The sequence below is a fragment of the Lucilia sericata genome, unplaced genomic scaffold (assembly GCF_015586225.1).
Source record: "Lucilia sericata isolate MDLA Ls3-8-SP2 unplaced genomic scaffold, ASM1558622v1 Contig000302F_arrow, whole genome shotgun sequence".
Taxonomy (NCBI): Eukaryota; Metazoa; Arthropoda; class Insecta; order Diptera; family Calliphoridae; genus Lucilia; species Lucilia sericata.
The window spans coordinates 93,532-116,658 of NW_023994327.1; the positions used below are offsets into that span (position 1 = coordinate 93,532).

General features: G+C 31.8%; 1 protein-coding gene across 2 annotated transcripts in view; it reads left to right on the forward strand.

The window, feature by feature from the left end:
• The window catches only part of LOC119603405 (sodium/hydrogen exchanger 9B2), a 74,388-nt gene that overhangs the window by 38,955 nt on the left and 12,306 nt on the right, over positions 1-23,127 (forward strand). The window contains exons 1-3 of one of the 2 annotated variants that reach the window (XM_037955426.1): positions 15,655-15,678; positions 15,938-16,216; positions 22,844-22,952. In XM_037955426.1, coding sequence (XP_037811354.1) covers positions 15,670-15,678; positions 15,938-16,216; positions 22,844-22,952 — 397 coding nt within the window. In that variant the 5' untranslated portion in view covers positions 15,655-15,669. Of the gene's footprint in view, positions 1-15,654; positions 15,679-15,937; positions 16,217-22,843; positions 22,953-23,127 lie in introns of those variants that run through there. The other variant, XM_037955427.1, reaches the window with a different exon arrangement.

Below are 23,127 nucleotides of genomic sequence, written 5' to 3' on the forward strand. Positions count from 1 at the left end.
ATACTCTCACTTTATGCATATAAAGGTGTTAAAAAAGGATGTACATTTAAATACACAACAATGTGTAAATGTTGAAAACAAATATACATCTACATACATACATTTATGCACACATATGTATGTATGTGCAGATTTGCATATTCTATTCTATGAATTTATAAATTAATATTACTATAGTTTTTGTTTCTTCTCATGATTTTGTTTTTTTTTTAATTATCCCTGAAAAAATCTGTATTATTCTATTATCTATTTTATATTAAATTTTAACCAAGAATTTAATTAACTTGTTACCAAAAAAAATGTTCAATGCAATTCAAATAATCAAATTTAATTGATTAACAATAGCATTTAGTGTTTACAAGAGAAATTTGTTGGTCGTCATAATTAAAACCACACTTGTTATTGGTTTTATTTGTTTGTTAATTCATTTAATCAAGAACATGACAATCTAATCAAATTGTGTAAAATCCACATGTTATTAACACTTAATAAAAATTAATTTAAATTAACACTTGCCTACATACAAACACAGAAATGCTTGCATGGGTAAAAGTGCATTATAACCATTTTGGGATTATCGGGGATTTGAAGTTTCTATTTAAAGGGATTTATTAACAAAAAGATAAAGAATTATTGTTAAAACAGGAATTTTCCATTGTCTAGACAAAATAGTTTTCGTAATTTTATTATGTAGGTAGGCCAAATTAACCACTAATTGGGTCCAAATAATCAATTACTGAAATATTGTTAAAAAATTTTTCTTCTTCATTATTCCCAATTTTTCTGCTGGTCAGCTATGTTCAAAATTTCCTCCCCTATTTAATTCGAATTTATCCACTGACACATTTTATAGAATTTTAAATAATAGTTAAATATTTTTGTAGTTATTTATTTTAATTTTATTGTTATACAAGTATTAGCATTATCGATTATGTGTGGAAATCTACTTTAAGCTTTGTAATCACTTTTTTGGCCTAAAGGGCTTTTTAATTGCCATAAATATAGAAATAAATGATTTTTGTAAATAAAAACATATTTATAAATACGTACATACGTTATTGTTAATTAAATTCAATTTAAAATTTTTGCCAGATATTAGGAAACCTTGTTGAGGAAGAAAAAGTTCGAAAGGTTTTCTTGAAGTTAAACTTTATACGATTTTAAACTGGTCTGTAGTTAGGGCTATAGATTGGTTTGTAGTTAGACTATAGACTGGTATATCGCAAAAACTATTCTATTGTCAAAACTATATAGTAGACTATAGACTAATCTATAGTGTAAACTATATACTGGTCTCTAGCGTACACTATAGACTTTTCAATCGTGTAAACTATAGACCTACAGTGTAGACTATAGACTGGTCTATAGTGTAGACTATAGACTGATCTATAGTGTAGACTATAGACTGGTCTATAGTTTAGACTATAGACTGGTCTATAGTTTAGACTATAGACTGGTCTATAGTGTGGACTATAGACTGGTCTATAGCGTGGACTATAAACTGGTCTATAGCATGGACTATAGACTATTGACTGGTCTATAGTGTAGAATATAGACTGGTCTATAGTGTAGACTATAGACTGGTCTATAGTGTAGACTATGGACTGGTCTACAGTGTATACTATAGACTGGTCTATAGTGTAGAGTATAAACTGATCTATAGTATAGACTGGTCTATAGTCTACACTATAGACCTGTCTATATTCTACAGTATAGACCAGTCTATAGTCTACAGTATAGACCAGTCTATAGTCTACACTATAGACTAGTCTATAGTTTACACTATAGACCAGTCTATAGGCTACACTATAGACTAGTCCATAGTCTACACTATAGATCAGTCCATAGTCGTCACTATAGACCAGTCTATTGTCTACACTACAGACCAGTCTATAGTCTACAGTATAGACAAGTCTAGAGTGAAAATTATAGACTAAAATGTGGACTATAGACTGGTCTATACTGTAGACTATAGACTGATCTATAGTGTAAACTATATACTGGTCTCTAGCGTACACTATAGACTTTTCTATCGTGTAACTATAGGCCTACAGTGTCGCCTATAGACTGGTCTATAGTGTTGACTATAGACGGGTTTATAGTGTAGACTATAGACTGGTCTATACTGTAGACTATAGACTGGTCTATACTGTAGACTATAGACTGGTCTATACTGTAGACTATAGACTGGTCTGTAGTGTAGACAATAGACTGGTCTATAGTGACGACTATGGACTGATCTATAGTGTAGACTATGGACTAGTCTATAGTGTAGCCTATAGACTGGTCTATAGTGTATAGAAAAGTTAATGAACTTATTTTGTAATTAATTGAATAAGTAAGCTGATGCCTACAGGATGTTTAAGGAAATGTGATACATTGAATTTTTTTTGTATGAGAGAATGGATAATTTGTTAATTGAGTTTGTAATACGGAAAATAGTCTATGATGTTTTTGATTGTTTTTCAAATTTTTTTTTTAGACAAGTCTATAATTTTCACTCTAGACCAATCTATAGTGTAGACTATAGACTGGTCTATACTGTAGACTATGGACTTGTCTATAGTGTAGACTATAGACTGGTCTATAGTGTAGACTATAGACTGGTCTATAGTGTAGACTATAGACTGGTCTATACTGTAGACTATAGACTGGTCTATACTGTAGACTATAGACTGGTCTATACTGTAGACTATAGACTGGTCTATACTGTAGACTATAGACTGGTCTATAGTGTAGACAATAGACTGCTCTATAGTGACGACTATAGACTGGTCTATAGTGACGACTCTATAGACCAGTCTATAGTCTACAGTATAGACCAGTCTATAGTCTACAGTATAGACCAGTCTATAGTCTACAGTATAGACCAGTCTATAGTCTACAGTATAGACCAGTCTATAGTCTACACTATAGACCAGTCTATAGTCTACACTATAGACCAGTCTATAGTCTACACTATAGACAAGTCCATAGTCTACAGTATAGACCAGTCTATAGTCTACACTATAGATTGGTCTAGAGTGAAAATTATAGACTTGTCTAAAAAAAAAATTTGAAAAACAATCAAAAACATCATAGACTATTTTCCGTATTACAAACTCAATTAACAAATTATCCATTCTCTCATACAAAAAAAATTCAATGTATCACATTTCCTTAAACATCCTGTAAGCATCAGCTTACTTATTCAATTAATTACAAAATAAGTTCATTAACTTTTCTCAGCAACGCCACTAACAATTTTCGTAATCGAGTCTTAAAACAAAAATACCCTCAAAAAAAAGCGAAAGTCACAATTAATTGTTTAAATTGTTAAATTGCCCATAAAGTCCATTGAATTAATTTCGAATTCACACCAATCCCAGCATCGACACTATCACCACCCTAAAATAACTTCATTAAATTCTGCTTAAAAGTTTTAAAAGGCTTTTTTGAAAAATTCAAATAAATTTCGAAAACAAAACACTGCATTACCAAAAAAAAAAATAAATGTCACTGACACTAGCAATTTGTAGCAGGAGGAGGAGTGTCATATGCGGCCAACAAACCAACAACATATGTATGTTGTTGTTGATGTTAATAATGATGATGTTGGCAATGTTGTTGCTGGGGGTTTTGCAGCTACCTGCAACAGCAACCTCACATTTGTAGTAGAGCTGTGCTAGTTTGTTTGGAAAACTTTATTTTTGCTCTCTTGTTTCGCTTCTGATGACAGTTGGTTTTTGTGGTTAACTTTAAATGACTGTCAAACACATTTAAAGTTGAGATGAACAACAGCACCTGAAAAAAACTGCAAGTTGTTGGTTGCCATTGATGTTTTTTTCCTGTATTATTTTTGTCAGGGTTATTTGTTTTTGTCACTTTAACTAATTTGTTTATAACGAAGCTTTAATCAAAGTGGTGAGTGAGATGAGTTTGGGTGTGTGTGAGTGTAAAATCACGTGCTTTAAAAGTCGTGCCATTGTTTTTTTGTTGTAGTGCTTTTTAAATACATACCCGTGTTTTATTTTAAGCATGTGTACATTAGGGTGGTAATTTTTTTTATTTATTTTTATTTATTACATTATTATCTCTTATCAAAGCCCATAATATATGTGTAGTTCTAGATCAGATATAGATCAGTTCTATTTCAGTTCTAGTTCAGCTCTAGTTCAGTTCTAGTTCAGTTCTAGTTCAATTCTAGTTCAGTTCTAGTTCAATTCTAGTTCAATTCTAGTTCAGTTCTAGTTCAGTTCTAGTTCAGTTCTAGTTCAGTTCTAGTTCAGTTCTAGTTCAGTTCTAGTTCAGTTCTAGTTCAGTTCTAGTTCAGTTCTAGTTCAGTTCTAGTTCAGTTCTAGTTCAGTTCTAGTTCAGTTCTAGTACAGTTCTAGTTCAGTTCTAGTTCAGTTCTAGTTCAGTTCTAGTTCAGTTCTAGTTCAGTTCTAGTTCAGTTCTAGTTCTATTTCAGTTCTAGTTCAGTTCTGGTTCTGTTCTGTTCAGTTCTAGTTCTAGTTCTAGTTCAGTTCTAGTTCAGTTCTAGTTCAGTTCTAGTTCAGTTCTAGTTCAGTTCTAGTTCAGTTCTAGTTCAGTTCTAGTTCAGTTCTAGTGCAGTTCTAGTTCAGTTCTAGTTCAGTTCTAGTTCAGTTCTAGTTCAGTTCTAGTTCAGTTCTAGTTCAGTTATAGTTCAGTTCTAGTTCAGTTCTAGTTCAGTTCTAGTTCAGTTCTAGTTCAGTTCTAGTTCAGTTCTAGTTCAGTTCTAGTTCAGTTCTAGTTCAATTCTAGTTCAGTTCTAGTTCAATTCTAGTTCAGTTCTAGTTCAGTTCTAGTTCAGTTCTAGTTCAGTTCTAGTTCAGTTCTAGTTCAGTTCTAGTTCAGTTCTAGTTCAGTTCTAGTTCAGTTCTAGTTCAGTTCTAGTACAGTTCTAGTTCAGTTCTAGTTCAGTTCTAGTTCAGTTCTAGTTCTATTTCAGTTCTAGTTCAGTTCTGGTTCTGTTCTGTTCAGTTCTAGTTTAGTTCTAGTTCTAGTTCAGTTCTAGTTCAGTGTAGTTCAGTTCTAGTTCAGTTCTAGTTCAGTTCTAGTTCAGTTCTAGTTCAGTTCTAGTTCAGTTCTAGTTCAGTTCTAGTTCAGTTCTAGTTCAGTTCTAGTTCAGTTCTAGTTCAGTTCTAGTTCAGTTCTAGTTCAGTCTAGTTCAGTTCAGTTCAGTTCTAGTTCAGTTTCTAGTTCAGTTCTAGTTCAGTTCTAGTTCAGTTCTAGTTCAGTTCTAGTTCAGTTCTAGTTCAGTTCTAGTTCAGTTCTAGTTCAGTTCTAGTTCAGTTCTAGTTCAGTTCTAGTTCAGTTCTAGTTCAGTTCTAGTCAGTCTAGTTCAGTTCTAGTTCAGTTCTAGTTCAGTTCTAGTTCAGTTCTAGTTCAGTTCTTGTTCAGTTCTAGTTCAGTTCTAGTTTCAGTTCTAGTTCAGTTCTAGTTCAGTTCTAGTTCAGTTCTAGTTCAGTTCTAGTTCAGTTCTAGTTCAGTTCTAGTTCAGTTCTAGTTCAGTTCTAGTTCAGTTCTAGTTCAGTTCTAGTTCAGTTCTAGTTCAGTTCTAGTTCAGTTCTAGTTCAGTTCTAGTTCAGTTCTAGTTCAGTTCTAGTTCAGTTCTAGTTCAGTTCTAGTTCAGTTCTAGTTCAGTTCTAGTTCAGTTCTAGTTCAGTTCTAGTTCATTCTAGTTCAGTTCTAGTTCAGTTCTAGTTCAGTTCTAGTTCAGTTCTAGTTCAGTTCTAGTTCAGTTCTAGTTCAGTTCTAGTTCAGTTCTAGTTCAGTTCTAGTTCAATTCTAGTTCAGTTCTAGTTCAGTTCTAGTTCAGTTATAGTTCAGTTATAGTTCAGTTCTAGTTCAGTTCTAGTTCAGTTCTAGTTCAGTTCTAGTTCAGTTCTAGTTCAGTTCTAGTTCAGTTCTAGTTCAGTTCTAGTTCAGTTCTAGTTCAGTTCTAGTTCAGTTTAGTTCAGTTCTAGTTCAGTTCTAGTTCAGTTCTAGTTCAGTTCTAGTTCAGTTCTAGTTCAGTTCTAGTTCAGTTCTAGTTCAGTTCTAGTTCAGTTCTAGTTCAGTTCTAGTTCAGTTCTAGTTCAGTTCTAGTTCAGTTCTAGTTCAGTTCTAGTTCAGTTCTAGTTCAGTTCTAGTTCAGTTCTAGTTCAGTTCTAGTTCAGTTCTAGTTCTAGTTCAGTTCTAGTTCAGTTCTAGTTCAGTTCAAGTTCAGTTCTAGTCAGTTCTAGTTCAGTTCTAGTTCAGTTCTAGATACAGTTTCAAAAAACCCCCCCTAATGTTTACATGAGTAAATGAAGAAGTGTATGTCTTTTTTTTTGCAATTTACCCTTAATTACAAAGTTTTAAATTTGTTTGTGTTTTAAGAGTGAGTGTTTGTCTGTTTGTTTTAATTTCACCTGATTGTTGTATTCATCGCAGTCTTTTGCTGCTGCCTTTGTGCTGGCAATTATGTTGTTTCTACTGTTGTTGTTTAAAAATGAAACAATAAGTTGTGATTAATTTGAATTGTTTGAATATTTAACCGCCTATTTGCTTGCTTGTTTCTTGCTTGCTAACTTGCTTGCATGCTCCTCTGTCAGTCAGTTGATACAAAAAGTCAGGTGCTTCTTTTTTTAAACATCTAAGCAAACATGCGCTACGTATCGTTATATCGTTCTCATCATTAATTTATTTATTTTCATGTTTGTTTGTTTACTCTTTATTGTTGTTATTATTATTCTTGTTGTTTTATTTAAGTAGATTTTTGTTTATATTTGGTTTCTTTTTTTAAAGTTTCTTTATTTTTCGGAAGCAAAAATACTTAATTGTATACACGTACATATACATAAATTTTATACAAATTTATTCATTTTGTTTTGTAAATGTTTTACAAAATAATTTGTAACAGGTTTTATTCATTAAAGAATTTGTCAAAATAAACACATACATACACACTTAAATGCTTACATACAGATAGAGAAATAAACACATTCTCACTTTTATATGCACACGCACACACATTGTTCACATCAACATTGATTATGGAAATTAAAATGAACTTATTATTATAATTTATGTTTACAATATTGTTTAATAATCAATTTAATTTATTTTAAACTTCCATATGCTTGAGTTTTAGTATCTTAAATTGTATTGTTGAAGTTAATAATAATAAATATATTTTAATTGCAAATTAAAATGTTAAGCAAAAAGTTCGTTATTGCAAAAGCTTAAAATAAGCTACTGCAGTTTTAAGTTGAAGTTTAAAAGGCCGGAAAGTAAAGAAAGGCAAATGCGGTCGGTTACATACTCTACGTTCACTATATACTCATCATTATTTTAATATAGAAGAAACAGAGGACTTTCAGGACTAATATTGAATCGTAAACGAAACCATTATTATTATGTCTCGACTAGAAATCGATCCACAATTTTTTCAAAGGTCCATGCAACAGTCCTCTTTGATCACTGCATACATTTTGAGAGTCTTTATAATCCTTAAATATCCAGGACCCTTATTTGATCTCATCATTTTGCCACTTCCAATATCTTTTAATGAAGTTTCATTCTATAATTAAGTAATTCCTCATCTGAAAGGTATAAACGGTTAACGCCAAAGTCTTCTAAAAGATTTGTTCTTAGCCCAGATTAGGGCACAAATAGTTTAAGATCCAGTAATGAGTTCGAATTTGTGTTATAAGATGATGAAGTCAAAAAACTGCCTGCAGCTTTTTAGTCTAAAGTCTAATGAAGTTAAATCGCACGAACAACATGGCCTTAATAGGAGTGCCTCTTAAGGATCCATTAATAATAAGTGCCAAAGATCTCATAACATTTTTAAGAAGTAATCTGTTTGAAAAATTACCTAGTGTGCGCCCTCTTTAAACTATTGTTCAGATATGAATCATAATCTGCATTTCTCCATTATATTAGATTTTCGAGATATCGTGTTCTTTATGATCATATTTGAGACGTTATGATAGTGCGAAGACACTGTTATTTATAAAATCTGCTATGTCATGTGGAAGTCTAATCTGTCGACCTTAAAATAAAGTTAAAATTTATATTAAAAATTCTTCCTTCTTTGGCGCAGCTCGATCCTTTAGAGAAGCATACCTTGACTCTGAGTTTCAATTTTTTTAATGCGATTGGCCTGTGTATTTTATTTGCTTGTTTTGGAGATGTCAGTAGTAATGTAATAAAAATTATTTACTATTATCTTCAGAACATAACCTATTTAACAAAATACTAATTAGGCAAGGAAAACAATTTAAATAAGTTCTCAATAACAGCTGTTACACAGTTTTCTTTAAAGTTCAATGTCTGGCAACCTTGAAGTTATTAACTTTTCAATATATCACTTTATGATAACCGGATCCTCAATTCTTATTTTTGCTAACTTCAAACAAGTGTTTCTTATACACTCTAAATCAGGTATGGAAAATTGAAATTTCGAAATGCTCCGTTAAACAGTTAAGTACTAGTTTTAAAGTACTAAACTAATTTTCAAATAGACTATAGACTAGACTATAGACTAGACTATAGACTAGACTATAGACTAGACTATAGACTAGACTATAGACTAGACTAGACTAGACCATAGACTAGACTATAGACTAGACCATAGACTAGACTAGACTATAGACTAGACTATAGACTAGACTATTGACTAGATAATAGACTAGACTATAGACTAGACTATAGACTAGACTATAGACTAGACTATAGACTAGACTATAGACTAGACTATCGACTAGACTATAGATTAGACTATAGACTAGACTATAGACAAGACTATAGACTAGACTATAGACTAGACTATAGACTAGACTAGACTAGACTAGACTAGACTAGACTAGACTAGACTAGACTAGACTAGACTAGACTAGACTAGACTAGACTAGACTAGACTATAGACTAGACTAGACTATAGACTAGACTAGACTAGACTAGACTAGACTAGACTAGACTAGACTAGACTAGACCAGACCAGACCAGACCAGACCAGACCAGACCAGACCAGACCAGACCAGACCAGACCAGACCAGACCAGACCAGACCAGACCAGACCAGACCAGACCAGACCAGACCAGACCAGACCAGACCAGACTAACCTAGACTAGACTATAGACTAGACTATAGACTAGACTATAGACTAAGACTAGACTATAGACTAGACTATAGACTAGAATATAGACTAGACTATAGACTAGACTATAGACTAGACTATAGACTAGACTATAGACTAGACTATAGACTAGACTATAGACTAGACTATAGACTAGACTATAGACTAGACTATAGACTAGACTATAGACTAGACTATAGACTAGACTATAGACTAGACTATAGACTAGACTATAGACTAGACTATAGACTAGACTATAGACTAGACTATAGACTAGACTATAGACTAGACTATAGACTAGACTATAGACTAGACTATAGACTAGACTATAGACTAGACTATAGACTAGACTATAGACTAGACTATAGACTAGACTATAGACTAGACTATAGACTAGACTATAGACTAGACTATAGACTAGACTATAGACTAGACTATAGACTAGACTATAGACTAGACTATAGACTAGACTATAGACTAGACTATAGACTAGACTATAGACTAGACTATAGAAATTTCGAAATGCTCCGTTAAAACAGTTAAGTACTAGTTTTAAAGTACTAAACTAATTTTCAAATAGACTATAGACTAGACTATAGACTAGACTATAGACTAGACTATAGACTAGACTAAACTATAGACTAGACTATAGACTAGACTATAGACTAGACTAGACTATAGACTAGACTATAGACTAGACTATAGACTAGACTATAGACTAGACTATAGACTAGACTATAGACTAGACTATAGACTAGACTATAGACTAGACTATAGACTAGACTATAGACTAGACTATAGACTAGACTATAGACTAGACTATAGACTAGACTATAGACTAGACTATAGACTAGACTATAGACTAGACTATAGACTAGACTATAGACTAGACTATAGACTAGACTATAGACTAGACTATAGACTAGACTATAGACTAGACTATAGACTAGACTATAGACTAGACTATAGACTAGACTATAAACTAGACTAGACTATAGACTATAGACTAGACTATAGACTAGACTAGACTATAGACTAGACTAGACTATAGACTAGACTAGACTATAGACTAGACTATAGACTAGACTATAGACTAGACTATAGACTAGGACTATAGACTAGACTATAGACTAGACTATAGACTAGACTATAGACTAGACTATAGACTAGACTATAGACTAGACTATAGACTAGACTATAGACTAGACTATAGACTAGACTATAGACTAGACCTATAGACTAGACTATAGACTAGACTATAGACTAGACTATAGACTAGACTATAGACTAGACTATAGACTAGACTATAGACTAGACTATAGACTAGACTATAGACTAGACTATAGACTAGACTATAGACTAGACTATAGACTAGACTATAGACTAGACTATAGACTAGACTATAGAGTAGACAATAGACTAGACTATAGACTAGACTATAGACTAGACTATAGACTAGACTATAGACTAGACTATAGACTAGACTATAGATTAGACTATCGACTAGACTATAGACAAGACTATAGACTAGACTATAGACTAGACTATAGACTAGACTTGACTATAGACTAGACTAGACTAGACTAGACTAGACTAGACTATAGACTAGACTAGACTAGACTAGGCCAGACCAGACCAGACCAGACCAGACCAGACCAGACCAGACCAGACCAGACCAGACCAGACCAGACCGACCAGACAGACAAGACAAGACTAGACCAGACTAGACTAGACTAGACCAGACAAGACTAGACTAGACTAGACTAGACTAGACTAGACTAGACTAGACTAGACTAGACTAGACTAGACTAGACTAGACTAGACTAGACTAACCTTAGACTAGACTATAGACTAGACTATAGACTAGACTATAGACTAGACTATAGACTAGACTATAGACTAGACTATAGACTAGACTATAGACTAGACTATAGACTAGACTATAGACTAGACTATAGACTAGACTATAGACTAGACTATAGACTAGACTATAGACTAGACTATAGACTAGACTATAGACCTAGACTATATACTAGACTATAGACTAGACTATAGACTAGACTATAGACTAGACTATAGACTACTATAGACTAGACTATAGACTAGACTAATAGACTAGACTATAGACTAGACTAATAGACTACTAAGACTAGACTAGACTAGACTATAGACTAGACTATACTAGACTATACTAGAACTATGACCTAGTACGGACTATAGACTAGACTAGACCTATAGACTAGACTATAGACTATAGACTATAGACTAGACTATAGACTAGACTATAGACTAGACTATAGACTAACTATGACTAGACTATAGACTAGACTAGACTAGCTATAGACTAGACTATGACTAGACTATAGACTAGACTATAGACTAGACTATAGACTAGACTATAGACTAGACTATAGACTAGACTATAGACTAGACTATAGACTAGACTATAGACTAGACTATAGACTAGACTATAGACTAGACTATAGACTAGACTATAGACTAGACTATAGACTAGACTATAGACTAGACTATAGACTAGACTATAGCAGACTATAGAACTAGACTATAGACTAGACTATAGACTAGACTATAGACTAGACTATAGACTAGACGATAGACTAGACTATAGACTAGACTAAGACTAGACTATAGACTAGACTATAGACTAGACTATAGACTAGACTATAGACTAGACTATAGACTAGACTAGACTAGACTATAGACTAGACTATAGACTAGACTATAGACTAGACTATAGACTAGACTATAGACTAGACTATAGACTAGACTATAGACTAGACTATAGACTAGACTATAGACTAGACTATAGACTAGACTATAGACTAGACTATAAACTAGACTAGACTATAGACTATAGACTAGACTAGACTATAGACTAGACTAGACTATAGACTAGACTAGACTATAGACTAGACTCTAGACTAGACTAGACTATAGACTAGACTAGACTATAGACTAGACTATAGACTAGACTAGACTATAGACTAGACTATAGACTAGACTATAGACTAGACTATAGACTAGACTATAGACTAGACTATAGACTAGACTATAGACTAGACTATAGACTAGACTATAGACTAGACTATAGACTAGACTATAGACTTAGACTAGACTATAGACTAGACTAGAGACTAGACTATAGACTAGACTATACTAGACTATAGACTAGACTATAGACTAGACTATAGACTAGACTATAGACTAGACTATAGACTAGACTATAGACTAGACTATAGATTAGACTATAGACTAGACTATAAACTAGACTAGACTATAGACTATAGACTAGACTAGACTATAGACTAGACTAGACTATAGACTAGACTAGACTATAGACTAGACTAGATAGACTAGACTATAGACTAGACTATAGACTAGACTATAGACTAGACTATAGACTAGACTATAGACTAGACTATAGACTAGACTATAGACTAGACTATAGACTAGACTATAGACTAGACTATAGACTAGACTATAGACTAGACTATAGACTAGACTATAGACTAGACTATAGACTAGACTATAGACTAGACTATAGACTAGACTATAGACTAGACTATAGACTAGACTATAGACTAGACTATAGACTAGACTATAGACTAGACTATACTAGAAGACTATAGACTAGACTATAGACTAGACTATAGACTAGACTATAGACTAGACTATAGACTAGACTATAGACTAGACTATAGACTAGACTATAGACTAGACTATAGACTAGACTATAGACTAGACTATAGACTAGACTATAGACTAGACTATAGACTAGACTATAACTAGACTAGACTATAGACTATAGACTAGACTAGACTATAGACTAGACTAGACTATAGACTAGACTAGACTATAGACTAGACTAGACTATAGACTAGACTAGACTATAGACTAGACTATAGACTAGACTAGACTATAGACTAGACTATAGACTAGACTATAGACTAGACTATAGACTAGACTATAGACTAGACTATAGACTAGACTATAGACTAGACTATAGACTAGACTATAGACTAGACTATAGACTAGACTATAGACTAGACTATAGACTAGACTATAGACTAGACTATAGACTAGACTATAGACTAGACTATAGACTAGACTATAGACTAGACTATAGACTAGACTATAGACTAGACTATACTAGACTATAGACTAGACTATAGACTAGACTATAGACTAGACTATAGACTAGACTATAGACTAGACTATAGACTAGATTATAGACTAGACTATAGACTAGACTATAGACTAGATTATAGACTAGACTATAGACTAGACTTTTTTTATAGGACGTAGTGATAGTTTGCTAACATCTAGTGGCCCAACGATAACTTCATTATCCAACCCGGGACTACTTTCGCATTACATCGGGCCGGATAATTTATTTATGATGAATTCAAATTGTTCTTCTGTCTATGAAACCTACTCCCCCGTCCTCATTTGAGATAAGGGGTTCGGTAGTTCGATTACTCCTGTTCGTCATTATTTTATGGATGAAATCTTGACATAGTTTCCATGTTCTTTTGGTTTTCTGCATTTCCTGTACTATATTTTCGGGTGTGAGCGTAACCCCAGCAGCTTCGTACAGATCCATTCTCATTTCTCCCCATTTGGCACAGTGAAAAAGTACATGTTCGGCATTATCTTCTAGTGTTCCGCAATCGTCACAGTGAGATTCGGCAACGATCTTAAATCTCTTCAGGTATGAATTAAAGTTACCATGTCCAGTCATTATTTGGGTGAGGTAGTAATTCATTTCGCCATGTTTTCTCGTCATCCATTTTTTTATGTTTGGTATTAAACGATAAGTCCATCTTCCTTTTTCGTCAGATTCCCAGCGTTCCTGCCATTGTGTTAGCAAAACTTCTCTTGCTTCCGTTTTTGTCAACTCTTTGTATGCATTACAGTTTCTCATGTGCGGCAGCATCGTTAGTTTTTTCCATATTTCAGCCTTTTCTAATATGAGTAGGTCCACTGGTGGTATACCTGCAAGTACAAGTGATGCACTTGTTGATATAGTTCTATATCCCGATATTATTCTCAGAGCACTCATTCGTTGTGGATTCTGTAGCAAAGCTGTATTGTTCTTGGTTGTTAATGCAAACCCTATTATTGGCGCGGCATAGAGCATTTGCGAGATCATTACGCTGTTGATTAATCTTCTAGTGGACTCTTTAGGTCCACCTCTGTTTGGCATTATTTTGGCTAAAAATATTAGCTGTTTTCAATGTTTTGTCTCGTATATTTCGCAGATGAACTTTAAAAAAACTATAGACTAGACTATATACTAGACTATATACTAGACCCTAGACTAGACTAGACTGTAGGCTAGACTAAGGACTAGACCCTAGACTACACTATAGGCTAGACTAAAGACTAGACTATAAACTTGACTACAGACTAGACTATAGATTACACTATAGACTAGATCATAAACTAGACTAGACTATAGACTAGACTATAGACTAGACTAGACTATAGACTAGACTATAGACTAGACTATAGACTAGACTATAGACTAGACTATAGACTAGACTATAGACTAGACTATAGACTAGACTATAGACTAGACTATAGACTAGACTATAGACTAGACTATAGACTAGACTATAGACTAGACTATAGACTTGACTATAGACTAGACTATAGACTAGACTATAGACTAGACTATAGACTAGACTATAGACTAGACTATAGACTAGACTATAGACTAGACTATAGACTAGACTATAGACTAGACTATACTATAGAATAGACTACAAATAGATCTATTGACTACAATGTGGAATAATTATCAAAAATTCATAAGATAGAAAATGTGGATGGGTAAGGGGTACCGCGGTATTTTCGATATAAAAAGTACAAAAGTACAGAATTTTCCATGTCTGTTCTGATTCATAAATCATTCAAAACCTGAAGTAAAAAGTGTGAAAGAGAAAACACAACTAGAAAATTTCAGAAAAATGTGACATTATAGCCCTGATACATTCTAATTAGTGTCATAATTAATGCTAATTAATAGTACTTTGTTAAAAAAAGTACAACAACTTCGACTCTACCAGCAATAGGGATCGCAAATTGGAGACGAGAGTTTAGTATTTGTTTATAGAACTGTCCGTCCGAACAGTCTGTAGGTATGTTTTGAAAACAAAATATTTGTTTTAATTTTTAGCAAATTTGTGTGTAAAAAAAATTTTCTCCCTTAAAAACAACAATAAATATAATTTACACGAATTAAACATTTAAAAAATCAACAAATCAGATCAGATCTCAAACGTTGTATTGAATGAAAATCAATACGAAAAAAAATGAGGAATTAAATGAATTTATTTCACTGTTCAATTGTGGCCACAATTTAGTCATTAAATTGAATTGAATTCGTACGTAACGGAACGTCAGTAACGAAAAAAAAATAGCATTATTAAAATTAATATTCTGTATTTTTTATTTAAGACTAAAAATTAAAACATACAAAAACAATAAAATTAATAAAAAAGAATTACAGAAATAAATATTAAATGCAATAAAATAAAATGTATATAGTAAGTGTGTGAGAGATTAAGTGAAAATTGTACAATTTCAAAAAAAAATATGTTAATAAAATACAAAAAAATTTCATAAAAATATCCTGTAAAAATAATAAAAAACCTTCTTCATTTATTTACTTTTTTTCAATAAAATAAAAAAAAAAAAAAAAACTTTTTAATTAAAATTCATGTTTATGACAAGACGTGCGGTTTTTTTTAAATAAATACAAAATATCACTATTAAATGTAATTATTTTTATTTCATTTCCTGCAGCATCATAAAAATATGAATGATATTTCGGAAAATATACCAAATGGTTCAACAGTACCGGGTGGTGGAGGCGGTGGCAGTGTCAGCAGTGGCACAGCCAGTACTGGTCTACCCACTGTCAATGATTTAAACACAAATGGCACTTTTAAAAGTTCTATTGTTATCGATAATCAACCGAAGAGACGTGTTAGTATTGCTTCAGATCCTGCCGCTGAGGGTCGTCATGTAGGCGGTTATGATAATCCAGCGTTTGAACAAAATCCTAGAAGGAAAATATCACAGGTGAGTGTGAATAGAAATAAATTTGTTAAAGAAATTAAATATTTTAGAAAAAAATTCAATTCTTAAAATTTTTGCACACAAAGGGTCAAAGGTGAAAGTTTTTATATTTAAGATTTTTCCTTAAAATGTAATGCTAGTGATAAATCGATTCCTTCAGATTTATGCCTTAATCAAATTGAAGCTGAAAGTTTAGAAAACAATTTCAGAAAGATAAGTTCTTAATCATACAACTGATCAGACTAATGGCGCTCTGTGTGATAGAGATCAGTGTCGTAAGGACTGAAAAACTTTTATCTAATCTATATCAAATGCAAAGTTTATGTAGTTTTACGATCTCAAACAAGACACGTAATATTTTTATTAAAAATATCACTATCACATCCACTCTAAAATTCAATGTATCAAGAGTTCTAAATTATGATCGTAATAATCCTATTTCTGTATGTATTAAAGCTGTCGTGAAAAGATAAAGCGAATAATCGGATTTAAAATTTTCTTTTAAGAATCTTCTAGAAAATGTGATTTCTTAGGAAATCTCCAAACATGATGAATATCGGTTAAGTTTGGAAGGATAATGCACCATAAAGTGCTAATTCCATTAGAAGAATTCCAAAATTAAAATCAAGAAATTAAATAGAAAAACAGGATGACTGTAAGACTAATGAATGGAACACGACTGGTCTCCTAGTGTCTCAAACTGTTTCGTGAACCATTAGATTTAGATTTCGAAATAATTGAAGAATTCGAGATAAGCATATAGAGGGGATTCTCCAACCGAAAATTCGACTGATTCCCTTGATAAAACCTAGCAAAGGCAATACTACCCAATTCGTTGAAGTACCTATTTCCTAGCCATTTTTGTTTGGACTCTATATTATAGGACACAATGCACCATTAAAAGTCTTATCATGTTTCCAATCTAATAAATATCTTGGTTATATGTAGGTCTAACTTAAATCTTGTCTTGCATGTTCACCAGCTTCCTCATTCCTGGTGTCCAAAACAGCTTCATTGTAAACAGTTTACTAAACGACTTGATCCCGTCTCAGTTAGTTAGTTAGTTAGTTTGTTAGTTAGTTAGTTAGTTAGTTAGTTAGTTAGTTAGTTAGTTAGTTAGTGTAGTTAGATTAGTTAGTTAGTGTAGTTAGTTAGTTAGTTAGTTAGTAGTTCGTTAGTTATTTAGTTAGTAGTATTAGGTAGTTAGTTAGTTCGTAGTTAGTTAGTAGTTAAGTTAGTTAGTTAGTTAGTTAGTGATTAGTTAGTAGTAGTAGTTAGTTAGTTAGTTAGTAGTTAGTGAGTTAGTTAGTTAGATAGTTATTAGTTAGTTAGTAGTTAGTAGTAGTTAGTTAGTTAGTTAGTTAGTTTGTTAGTAGTTGGTTAGTTAGTTTGTTAGTGAGTTAGTTAGTAAGTTAGTTAGTTAGTTAGTTGTAGAGTAGTTCGTTAGAGTAGTTAGAGTAGTTAGTAGTAGTTAGTTAGTTAGTTAGTTAGTAGTTTTAGATAGTTAGTTAGATAGTTAGTTAGTTAGTTAGTTAGTTAGTTAGTTAGATAGTTAGTTAGTTAGTTAGTTAGTTAGTTAGTTAGTTAGTTAGTAGTTAGTTAGTTAGTTAGTTAGTTAGTTAGTTAGTTAGTTAGTAGTTAGTTAGTTAGTTAGTTAGTTAGTTAGTTAGTTAGTTAGTTAGTTAGTTAGTTAGTTAGTTAGTTAGTTAGTTAGTTAGTTAGTTAGTAGTTAGTTAGTTAGTTAGTTAGTTAGTTAGTTAGTTAGTTAGTAGTTAGTTAGTTAGTTAGTTAGTAGTTAGTTAGTTAGTTAGTTAGTTAGTTAGTTAGTTAGTTAGTTAGTTAGTTAGTTAGTTAGTAGTTAGTTAGTTAGTTAGTTAGTTGTAGTTAGTAGTAGTTAGTTAGTTAGTTAGTTAGTTAGTTAGTTAGTTAGTTAGTTAGTTAGTTAGTTAGTTAGTTAGTTAGTTATTTGTTAGAGAGTTAGTTAGTTAGTTAGTATAGTTAGTTAGGTTAGTTAGTAGTAGTTAGTTAGTTAGTTAGTAGTTAGTTAGTTAGTTAGTTAGTTAGTTAGTTAGTTAGTTAGTTAGTAGTTAGTTAGTTAGTTAGTTAGTTAGTTAGTTAGTTAGTTAGTTAGTTAGTTAGTTAGTTAGTTAGTTAGTTAGTTAGTTAGTTAGTTAGTTAGTAGTTAGTTAGTATTAGGTTAGTTAGTTAGTTAGTTAGTTAGTTAGTAGTTAGTAGTAGTAGGTTAGTTAGTTAGTTAGTTTAGTAGTTAGTTAGTTAGTTAGTTAGTTAGTTAGTTAGTAGTTAGTTAGTTAGTTAGTTAGTAGTAGTTAGTTAGTTAGTTAGTTAGTTAGTTAGTTAGTTAGTTAGTTAGTAGTTTAGTTAGTTAGTTAGTTTAGTTTAGTTAGTAGTTAGTTAGTTAGTTAGTTAGTTAGTTAGTTAGTTAGTTAGTAGTTAGTTAGTTAGTTTATAGTTAGTTAGTTAGTTAGTTAGTTGTAGTTAGTTAGTTAGTTAGTTAGCTAGTTAGTTTAGTTAGTTAGTAGTTAGTTAGTTAGTTAGTTAGTTAGTTAGTTAGTTAGTTAGTTAGTAGTTAGTTAGTTAGTTAGTTAGTTAGTTAGTTAGTTAGTTAGTTAGTTAGTTAGTTAGTTAGTTAGTTAGTTAGTTAGTTAGTAGTTAGTTAGTTAGTTAGTTAGTTAGTTAGTTAGTTAGTTAGTTAGTTAGTTAGTTAGTTAGTTAGTTAGTTAGTTAGTTAGTTAGTTAGTTAGTTAGTAGTTAGTTAGTTAGTTAGTTAGTAGTTAGTTAGTAGTTAGTTAGTTAGTTAGTAGTTAGTTAGTTAGTTAGTTAGTTAGTTAGTTAGTTAGTTAGTTAGTTAGTTAGTTAGTTAGTTAGTTAGTTAGTTAGTTAGTTAGTTAGTTAGTTAGTTAGTTAGTAGTTAGTTAGTTAGTTAGTTAGTTAGTTAGTTAGTTAGTTAGTTAGTTAGTTAGTTAGTTAGTTAGTTAGTTAGTTAGTTAGTTAGTTAGTTAGTTAGTTAGTTAGTTAGTTAGTTAGTTAGTTAGTTAGTTAGTTAGTTAGTTAGTTAGTTAGTTAGTAGTTAGTTAGTTAGTTAGTTAGTTAGTTAGTTAGTTAGTTAGTTAGTTAGTTAGTTAGTAGTTAGTTAGTTAGTAGTTAGTTAGTTAGTTAGTAGTTAGTTAGTTAGTTAGTTAGTTAGTTAGTTAGTTAGTTAGTTAGTTAGTTAGTTAGTTAGTTAGTAGTTAGTTAGTTAGTTAGTTAGTTCATTAATTAGTTACTAGTGTCTCAGGTGGAATTCGGACCCACTACCTCCGGTCTAACACTAACCTACCGCAGGCCACTCTAGACTAATTAAATGAATACTTTATTGGCCCACCTACGGACTACTCTATAGACTACATTATGTACTGCTTGAACTACTCTATCGACTACTTTTTGGATTCTGAAAACTAGTGCCTTTGGAATACTATGTCGAATGGTCTATAAATTGTATTCCAAATGGTATATTTTTGAACTACTCTATTGACTCTATAGATCTCGTATATTGACTATTCTTCGAACTAGTCTACAGACAACACTATGTACTGCTTGAACTATTCTATCAACTACTTTTTGGACTCTATCAAATGGCTATCAAATGAACTTCTCTGTTTGCTAGTCTGTTGATTACTCCATAAACTGGTATATTGACTAGGAACTACTTTACAGATCAATATACTAACTACTCTATTGGCTAGTTTATAGGTTAGTGTATTGATACTATGTAATAGTCTTTGAAAGATGTTTAAAATACAAAAACTGGTTAATATGTCGTGGATGTATTGTGGTATTTTTGATGTCAAAAAGTGCAATAATAATAATAATAAGTTTTCCACCCTGATGTAGACCTATAAAGGTGCTTAGGTTTCGAACAATACTGTGTATATGATTAATACAGAAACTGCACTTTTCTGTAACTATATAAATATTCTGCCATATAAATGGTTAATTACTTTGGAAAATTTTGCAAATCCTCTCAGAAGTCAGATTTTTTAAACATTTAATGAGACAACACATACATATTCAAACACACAACCTTTTACAACCTAGAACCCGTTTAAATACTTACTACCACTATTGTATAAATATTTACTAGAATGAAAATTTCATTTTGTGGTTAAATACCAGAGTGTGATTTTTAACTCTTTTTTCCCCCCAAATATCTATAAAATTATTATTATTGTTGCTCTTGCTGTTACAACAACAATCTAAAATAATAAAAAATATCAACAAAATAATCGTGTTTAAGTCCTTAACACAATTGTAATACAACTAACAACTAAATAATGAAAACATATTTCAATACAATACAGAAAAACAAGAAAAAAGCAAATAATTTAATTTATTATCTATTTAATTAAATAACTATAATTTTCTAACTCTCTAATAGACTGCATATTTTTAAACTATGAAATTTAATTTACATTTTTTTTCAAATTTTGTACTATATTATTTTTTTAAAATCAAATTTAACACATTTATTCTGCATTTTAATGCAAATGTTTTTATTACATGAATATTTTTATAAATTGTTGCCGCTAATGTTTTTAGTTGAAATTTATATATTTTTATTACTCATTTGTCTATCGCTCAGATTTAAATATTAAAAATATAAATTTTGCTGCAAGTACTAATACATTTATTTATAACAACATAAACAAATTAGTTTGTTAATTTTTTTCTGGATGAAAAAACATAGAAAATGATTTTATTAAATAGAAATATTTAAAATTTAATTCAGCTGAAATGATTTGAATTGTTCAAACAAATACGTTTTTAGGAAATTTTAGTTTTTTTCTGAATTTTAGCTTTATAAAATTCTAGTTCAGTTCTAGTTCAATTCTAGTTCAGTTCTAGTTCAGTTCTAGTTCAGTTCTAGTTCAGTTCTAGTTCAGTTCTAGTTCAGTTCTAGTTCAGTTCTAGTTCAGTTCTAGTTCAGTTCTAGTTCAGTTCTAGTTCAGTTCTAGTTCAGTTCTAGTTCAGTTCTAGTTCAGTTCTAGTTCAGTTCTAGTTCGTTCTAGTTCAGTTCTAGTTCAGTTCTAGTTCAGTTCTAGTTCAGTTCTAGTTCAGTTCTAGTTCAGTTCTAGTTCAGTTTCTATTTTCAGTTCTCGTTTCAGTTCTAGTCAGTTCTAGTTCAGTTATAGTTTCAGTTCTAGTCAGTTCTAGTTCAGTTCGTCAGTTCTAGTTCGTTCTAGTTCAGTTCTAGTTCAGTTCTAGTTCAGTTCTAGTTCAGTTCTAGTTCAGTTCTAGTTCAGTTTCTAGTTCAGTTCTAGTTCAGTTCTAGTTCAGTTCTAGTTCAGTTCTAGTTCAGTTCTAGTTCAGTTCTAGTTCAGTTCTAGTTCAGTTCTAGTTCAGTTCTAGTTCAGTTCTCGTTCAGTTCTAGTTCGTAGTTGGTTCTAGTGTCAGTCTAGTTCAGTTCTAGTTAAGTTCTAGTTCAGTCTGATTCGTTCTTAGTTTTTGTTTCAGTTCTAGCTTCAGTTCTAGTTCAGTTCTAGTTTCGTTCTAGTTCAGTTCTAGTTCAGTTTCTAGTTCCGTTCTAGTTCATTCTAGTCTAGTTCAGTTCTAGTTCAGTTCTAGTTCAGTTCTAGTTCAGTTCTAGTTCAGTTCTAGTTCAGTTCTAGTTCAGTTCTAGTTCAGTTCTAGTTCAGTTCTAGTTCAGTTCTAGTTCAGTTCTAGTTCAGTTCTAGTTCAGTTCTAGTTCAGTTTTTTTCTAGTTCAGTTCTAGTTCAGTTCTAGTTCAGTTCTAGTTCAGTTCTAGTTTAGTTCAGTTCTAGTTTAGTTCAGTTCTAGTTTAGTTTAGTTCAGTTCTAGTTTAGTTCAGTTCTAGTTTAGTTCAGTTCTAGTTTAGTTCAGTTCTAGTTTAGTTCAGTTCTAGTTTAGTTCAGTTCTAGTTTAGTTCAGTTCTAGTTTAGTTCAGTTCTAGTTTAGTTCAGTTCTAGTTTAGTTCAGTTCTAGTTCAGTTCTAGTTCAGTTCTAGTTCAGTTCTAGTTCAGTTCTAGTTCAGTTCTAGTTCAGTTCTAGTTCAGTTCTAGTTCAGTTCTAGTTCAATTCTAGTTCAGTTCTAGTTCAGTTCTAGTTCAGTTCTAGTTCAGTTCTAGTTCAGTTCTAGTTCAGTTCTAGTTCAGTTCTAGTTCAGTTCTAGTTCAGTTCTAGTTCAGTTCTAGTTCAGTTCTAGTTCAGTTATAGTTCAGTTCTAGTTCAGTTCTAGTTCAGTTCAAGTTCAGTTCTAGTTCAGTTCCAGTTCAGTTCTAGTTCAGTTCTAGTTCAGTTCTAGTTCAGTTCTAGTTCAGTTCTAGTCCAATTCTAGTTCAGTTCTAGTTCAGTTCTAGTTCAGTTCTAGTTCAGTTCTAGTTCAGTTCTAGTTCAGTCTAGTTCAGTTCTAGTTCAGTTCTAGTTCAGTTCTAGTTCAGTTCTAGTTCAGTTCTAGTTCAGTTCTAGTTCAGTTCTAGTTCAGTTCTAGTTCAGTTCTAGTTCAATTAATTACTCCTTGCTGGTGTTGGGTATCATATGATTGAAGTTTTTAAAGTTCAGATTTTTGTTTTTTATTTTTGTGTAAGCAATTAATTATTTTATTTTTCTTTTCAGACTTCAGTCCACTCACACACGGAAATTGGTCCGGTTAGACGAAAAAGTATATTAATAAATGCCGTAGGCCATGATAATGAATCAGATCATGGTTCACAATGTAGTTATGGTAAGTTAAAAATTAATTTATAAAAATCTGTTAAATTCCGGGAAACTTAGTCATAAAAGTTTGGTTATATGGGGCCTAATGAAATCATAAGCTTTGTTCCTTTACTTGTCAAGTTTGCAGGTTTTTACCAGAAATTGTAAAAGAGAACAAATTTGAGCAATTAAAATTATTTTCT